Here is a 7,028-nt window from a genome sequence, read left to right as displayed (position 1 = left end):
AATATTCCACTTTAAAATTCTATTGGGGGAAACTATTGCATATTTTGTATTTTTTTCCATAACAAAAGAGGGTTTTCTTTGACAAAAAGGGCATACAACTTAAATCTTTGAAAAGGTTATATTGACAGATAGACCTAATGTTGATCTACAGATTTAAACCTGGAATAATAATAATACAAAATAATGACACATTTTAAATATATTTTTGACCAAAATCCTTTGGGGTCCCTGGGATGAAGCCTGAGTGGAGGCCTAAATGTATATTTTTATACATATATTGAATATGTTATATAGCAAAGTAAAAGATGTGTTTCTTATCTAAGTAAATGTAACTCGTTACTACTCACCTACGTGGATAAGTGTGTTCACCTTTGACAGGTACGACAAAATAAAAATAAAAATAAAAATGATCACCATCGAGTTTAGGTGACTTGAAACAAGCATGCATTCAATGTTTGGCTTTACCGTGTCTACTTTTACTTTCACTTTCTTTGATATTCTGCCAGCAGAAGCGTCTGCCTCACACTTTTCCCCCACGTTCAATTCCTGGTTCATTTTTCCTGTTTGCGAGTCAAGCGAGTGTTCGTCACTTTTGTCTTTCTCTGCGGGATTAAAAGTGGCAAACATCTTTTTGTTTCGCGCTGACATCATGAACTTGTTTTTATTCTTTCTTCTGGTCGTGCAAATGCACAGCGTGACGCCTGGTAAGTCCTTTTTATAAGTTTATTAATATTTTACTCATAAATCCTCTTTGTGCCTTCACTTATTTGACTTCTGAGAGTTTCTGTTACTTATTAATTAAATTATTGTTGTATTATTTAAGCCCTTTATTACTTAATCCTGGTTCTTTTTTTAACATTTTATTGTTTTCCCTTTTTCCTACTAAAAATTAAAAATGTTCCAAGAAGGTTACAGAAGCAGATAAATCCGTTTAGGCTCTTTATTTGTTTTCACTTTAGTGTTTCTTGTTCAAAGACTTATTTTTTCCAAGGCTTGTAAGAACGAACACAAATCTTCAAACACGGAAGTGTCAGAAACTAATCAAGTGTAGTAACATCACCCCGCCACAAGATGTCAGTAAGAGTCGACATCAAATGGGCAGAACAGGTTGTGTTCAACTCTGTTGTACTTTTTATTCAGCCTCCATTGTAGAAAATATATGTTTATTTTCAAAATGTTCAAACCGTCAACAGATGTTAGTAATATTATTAATGTGTTGTATTTGTCATAGAACATGTGAGTCTTGACTGTGATATCTAGCAGTGTTTGATGTTCACTTTAAGACCCGACTGAAGACGGAAGGAGCTAAAATATTCACAGTGCAAGATTGTTGAACATGAAACAAAATAATAAAAAGTCATCCTGTTGTTGTTTTCTTCTTTCAGTGATTCACACGCTGCAGTATTTCTCCACTGCGTCCTCTCAAGTTCCAAACTTCCCAGAGTATGTGAGTGTTGGTTATGTTGATGGAGTTCAGATTTCTCACTATGACAGCAACAGCAGGAAAGCAGAAGCCAAACAGGACTGGATGAACAAAATCACAGCAGAGGATCCAAAATACTGGCAGAGACAAACAGAGATCAGTGTTCATAATGAGTTGAGGGACAAACACAACCTTGAAGTTCGTAAGAAGCGTTTCAACCAAACTGGAGGTTTGTTTATGTTGAACTTTCTACTACTTAAATGTATTTGATGTACTCTTTTTATACTGTAGTAAACACACATTACTGCACTGATACTTGTCTCTGTCCATCCCATAATAACCTACACTAATACTGTGTGTGTGTGTGTGTGTGTGTGTGTGTGTGTGTGTGTGTGTGTGTGTGTGTGTGTGTGTGTGTGTGTGTGTCTCAGGTGTTGACATTCTCCAGAGGATGTCTGGATGTGAATGGAATGATGAGACTGATGAAGTTAAAGGTTGGCGTCAGGAAGGTTATGATGGAGAAGATTACATATCGTTGGACATGAAGACATGGACATTTACTGCAGCAAAACAACAAGCTTTCCCCACCAAACTCAAGTGGGACCAGAACAAACATCTACTAGAATACAATAAGTTTTACTACACTGAGATATGTCCTTCTTACTTGAAGAAGTATGTGAACAATGGGAAGGAGGTCCTAATGAGAACAGGTAGAAACACAACATGTACTTTCACCTTTTAACTTGTTAGCACTCCCCCTATAGGAACATTACTGACATTACACCCTGTCTCTTTATACTCTTCTCTCTTTCTCTCACCTTCTCTCCATCTTGACCTCCATCCACACCTTCTCTCCATCTTTACCTCATTCTCTCTCCATCTTTCCCTCCATCCTCACCTTCTCTCCATTCTCTCCTTCACTCCATCTTTACCTCCATTCTCCCCTTCTCTCCATCTTTACCTCCATCCACACCTTCTCTCCATCTTAACTTCTGTTCTCATCTTCTCTCCATCTTTCCCTCTGTTCTCATCTTCTTTACATCTTTCTTCATCTTCTCTCCATCTTTACCTCCGTCCATATCTTCTCTCCATCTTTACCTCTTTCTCTCCTCCTCTCCATCTTTCCCTCCATCCTCACCTTCTCTCCATCTTTACCTCCGTCCTCACCTTCTCTCCATTTTTACCTCAATCTATCCTCTCCATCTTTACCTCCATTCTCTTCTTTTCTCTCCATCTTTACCTCTGTTCTCATCTTCTCTCCATCTTTACCTCCATCCACACTTTCTCTCCATCTTAACCTCCTTCCACACCTTTTCTCCATCTTTACCTCATCCCCACCTTTTCTCCATCTTTACCTCCATCCCCACCTTCTCTCTATCTTAACCCCCTTCCACACTTTCTCTCCATCTTTACCCCCGTTCTCCCCTTCTCTCCATCTTTACCTCTGTTCTCATCTTCTCTCCATCTTTACCTCCATCCACACCTTCTCTCCATCTTAACTTCTGTTCTCATCTTCTCTCCATCTTTACCTCCATCCACACCTTCTCCCCATCTTCACCTCCGTCCATATGTTCTCTCCATCTTCACCTCCGTCCACATCTTCTCTCCATCTTTACCACATTCTCTCCTCCATTCCATCTTTCCCTCCATCCTCACCTTCATTCCATCTTTACCTCAATCTATCCTCTCCATGTTTCCCCCATCTACACCTTCTCTCCATCTTTACATCCGTTCTCTCCTTTTCTCTCCATCTTTACCTCTGTTCTCTCCTTTTCTCTCCATCTTTACCTCCATCCACACGTTCTCTCCATCTTTAGCTCTATTCTCATCTTCTCTCCATCTTTACCTCTGTCCACTCCATCTCTCCATCTTTACCTCTGTCCACTCCATCTCTCCATCTTTACCTCCTTCCACACTTTCTCTCCATCTTTGCCTCCATCCACACCTTCTCTCCATCTTTGACTCCATCCACACCTTCTCCCCACGTTGTCCTGTGTTCACACGTGACATCACTTCCTGTGCAGAGCTTCCAGAGGTGTTCCTGCTCCAGAAGACGCCGTCCTCTCCGGTCAGCTGCATGGCGACAGGTTTCTACCCCGACGGTGCCGACCTGTTTTGGAGGAAAGACGGCGAGCAGATCTTCGAGGACGTGGAGCACGGAGAGATACTCCCCAACCACGACGGAACCTTCCAGATGTCGGTGGCGCTGAAAGTGGAGGTGACGGCCGACGTGGAGGGCAAGTACGAATGTGTGTTTCAGCTGTCAGGCGTCAAGGAGGACTTGGTCACCAAGCTGGAGAGAAGAAGCATCCTGAGCAACGCAAGCCATGAAGGTGAGAAAGACACATTTAGTTGGAGATGTTTCCCATCACAAGTCCACCTGTCACCATTATTGATCCATGTCACCATGACAACGCTTGACGTCTGCATGCAAAGTAGTCATGAAGGTTTCCTCTTCATGCTTTGTCACTCCACTTGTGCTTTTTTGCTCTCCACAGACAACTTGAGCGTCGCCCTCGCTGCCACGGCGGCGGTCCTCGCTGTGGCGGCCATCATCATCATCATCATCATCATGGTCATGGTCAGGCGTCACAGAAACAGACAAGGTGAGGGACGCCAATGTCCTCTGTCTTCTTCTTCTCGGTGCACTCGGTCCAGGCCGTGAGTTGATGCTTTCATCCGGGCTGCAAAGGTGCGGCCATCTTTTAGTTGCCTTCCAGCCAAACACTCAAAGATCCACAGAGACAGAGCGCACACTCTCACGTAGAAACACGGCGTGACGTGAGGGGAAAAGTCCACTTCACCTTGTTTCTCTTTCATTTCAGCCCAGTACGATCCAGCTGGTAAGTAAAACATCTTTTCTTTGAGCCGCAAGAAACAAAGCCGTGGTGAAGCGTCACTCACATGGAGGTCTGATGTGGACCTTTGTTACAAGTTTAGCCGGAAAAGCCCAACTGGAGCTGACTCCTTCACAATAAAAGTCCCTCCTGTGAGCACACGCAATACAAAGTCTGGCATATCTCACTTTTGACAGGAGTCCTCATGATGAGGATCAGCCAAATGAGACATCAAGTGTGCTGACTCGTCATGTTTCCAAGTCACACCTCAAAGATCTGATGTGAGTGACGAGGCACCTTCTGGATGTTCTTCCTTCACCGTTTGCGTTTGTCCCGCAGCTCGCCACGGCGGCGTGGAGCTCGACGAGAACGTGCAGGCGGCTGAAGGCTGAGTAAGCTCACATGGACTGTCTGCACCTCCAAATGTTCTTGTGTGAAGATGATGTTCAACTTGGATTCACCTGCTTCTGTCGGGAATGTGCTGAGTGGTCTTCTTCCTCCAGGATGCTTTGTGCACTGGAACACAGGGAGATGTCTCCATCGCTGAGGGACGTCATCACACTCGGAGATGAGATGGAGATGTGCTTTGTTCTTCGTCTGACTGCTCCTCACGCTATTCCATGTATTCTTCTTTGGCCGTTAAAAGACTTTCAAGATCAAACGCTGGTGGCTGTAAAATCGCACGTTTCATGGCCTTGACGTCATGACGAGGATTTCTTCTTTTCTTTCAATGGCCGCTGCTTATGATCAATATCACATTGTGTCACATCTCTGTCAATAAATCCGTTTTTCCTCCACTCGCCTCGCACTGCTTTCTTGGGGACCAGGAAGAGTCTCAGTCATAAAAATGGTAGAAGTAGGTCATTTTTGTTTGTTTTTACTTTTTCATTCAACACTTAAATCCCTTGATCAATTTCAGGTTTATCCGTCTTCATCAGTCTTTTTTTTTTTCATAATTTACGCCATTTTTGTCAAAACCTTGTTTTGTTATGGCAAAAGCACAAAATAATAATTTTCACTCAACGTAATTGCAATCTTAAATATGTCAATAATTCATAACATCATCGATTTTAATTCATTATTTTTTTTGAGCAATGACAATTAAAACTTGTCCCACTGAAATTATTAGGATCCAAACGGGCCCCACTCATAAAAATAAGTCAAACATTTTTTTTTTACTTTCAACACTTAAGTCCCTCGATAAACTTCAGATCCATCCCTCGTTTCTGTGACGACCTGTCACGTCAGGTGTCACGCGGTCTGTTTGCGTTTGTGTTTATCTCCTAGTCGGCGCTCTTATTTTGGTCCCACTTCCTGTTTGTCTCCCTGAGCCCTTTTCCCTCCTCACCTGTCGCTAATTGGCAGCCTGGCCACACCTGGTCATGGGGTGAGGGTGATGGGTCAAATGCAGAGGAAAATCTCACCACACCTAGTGTGTGTGTGACAATCATTGGTACTTTTACTTTAATCAACTGGCTTCTATTTATGCCTGCCTCGCCCTCCAGTCAGGGCTCAAGGATTGTTTTGTGAAACGTTACTTTGGTTTTTCTGTATGCTGCTTATGCTTCTGTGCACTTCCCTGCTGCACCTCCTTGTGCTCCCTGTGGGAATTAAAAGACTCTCACCCGCACGTCGTCCTCCTGTCTCCTGCATCTTGGGGTCACAACTAGAGCAGCCATGCAAGTACGTGACAGCTTCTTCATTTCTGTTTTTTTTTTTTTTTTGCCCTATTAGTCAAACCCCCTTTTTTTTTGTACGATAAACACAAAATATCCTATAAAAATACTCTTTAGTCAAATTTTGTATGTGACGTAATTGGAGCCATGACTAGTTTAAATAATTTGTAACAACATTGAGTTTGATTCATTATTATTTTTGAGCAATGACAGCTTTAAAGAGAAAACAACCTGCATGGCAGCTTTATTAGACTCAACTATGCAACTTTTCTTTGTTCCATTTCACATGTTTTCACCTCTTTTATTCCACTATTTAGGTTTTTTTTTTATACACTATCTGTAGAATGTGTCGTGTATGAGCTTATATGGGACATAATGTATAATATTTCTAATTCTTTATTTCTTTTTCATGCCTTTTTAACCTGAGTCTTTCAAGCAAAAGCGTTCCAAAAATCAGCAAACCCGCCTTTCTTCTTCCTCCGTCAAAAGTAGGTGAATCCACAAATATAAATAACTACAGACCGATTTCCAAATTGGGTTAATGTTGAATGTCCAATCCAAGATGGCCGACAGGACTGTCTTTTGTTTGTCTGCTTGTCAAAGTGGTCTGAATTTCTATGTGTTTTAGTCTCTTTTTTTGGCCAATTTAAGTAAATTGCACTAGTTTTAAGCGTAACAATTGATGAATGAAGGCTTACTTCCAAAAAGTGGTATTTCTGACTGCTTTTGTTGTCTTTGGAAATCTGGAGGCCTCTGACCTGCAGAAGCCGGGAGATGTTTTGCTAGCTGAAATTTTGGCCTTCCATCTGCCACAGTCTGGATCTATACTAGTCTCAGCTTGGCCTTCCACTACCTACAGTCTGAGTCGACTGGCTTCATCTTGGCCTTCCGTCTTCCACGGCCTGGATCCATCTTAGCCTCAGACTGACTAAAGCTGGGCCTCTGCTAGCCTTAGCTTGGTCTTCCAACTCTTGTAGCTTGGACATCTGAACTTTGATTATTGGACCTGGGTAGGTAGTAAAACAATTTAACAATGACTTTGACAAAAGCTTTCTATTTAATATTAATGCTTTTTCCTGGACTTGTTTTCTG

General features: G+C 42.1%; 2 protein-coding genes across 2 annotated transcripts; both read left to right on the top strand.

Moving 5' to 3' along the window:
• Positions 1 to 1,301: 1,301 nt before the first annotated feature.
• LOC133551940 (class I histocompatibility antigen, F10 alpha chain-like) lies at positions 1,302 to 5,057 on the top strand. The gene is made up of 2 exons (XM_061899152.1): positions 1,302 to 1,652; positions 1,855 to 5,057. Exons 1-2 carry the CDS (start codon positions 1,337 to 1,339, stop codon positions 2,163 to 2,165), a joined length of 627 nt encoding a protein of 208 aa, XP_061755136.1. The 5' UTR covers positions 1,302 to 1,336; the 3' UTR covers positions 2,166 to 5,057.
• On the top strand, positions 3,099 to 5,057 carry LOC133551933 (uncharacterized). The gene has a single exon (XM_061899144.1). It carries the CDS (start codon positions 3,114 to 3,116, stop codon positions 4,086 to 4,088), a length of 975 nt encoding a protein of 324 aa, XP_061755128.1. The 5' UTR covers positions 3,099 to 3,113; the 3' UTR covers positions 4,089 to 5,057.
• Positions 5,058 to 7,028: the final 1,971 nt, after the last annotated feature.

The sequence above is a fragment of the Nerophis ophidion genome, linkage group LG04 (assembly GCF_033978795.1).
Source record: "Nerophis ophidion isolate RoL-2023_Sa linkage group LG04, RoL_Noph_v1.0, whole genome shotgun sequence".
NCBI classification, from domain to species: Eukaryota; Metazoa; Chordata; class Actinopteri; order Syngnathiformes; family Syngnathidae; genus Nerophis; species Nerophis ophidion.
Note: the sequence above shows the minus strand (reverse complement) of the source record. Positions and strands in the feature narration are given on the sequence as shown.

Excerpts from the sequence above, each read along its gene's own strand:
- LOC133551940 (XM_061899152.1), top strand. The coding sequence starts at position 1,337 with ATGAAACAAAATAATAAAAAGTCATCCTGTTGTTGTTTTCTTCTTTCA. Across the intron at positions 1,653-1,854 it reads GCGTTTCAACCAAACTGGAG|GTGTTGACATTCTCCAGAGG; the intron begins GTTTGTTTATGT and ends TGTGTGTCTCAG.
- LOC133551933 (XM_061899144.1), top strand. The coding sequence starts at position 3,114 with ATGTTTCCCCCATCTACACCTTCTCTCCATCTTTACATCCGTTCTCTC.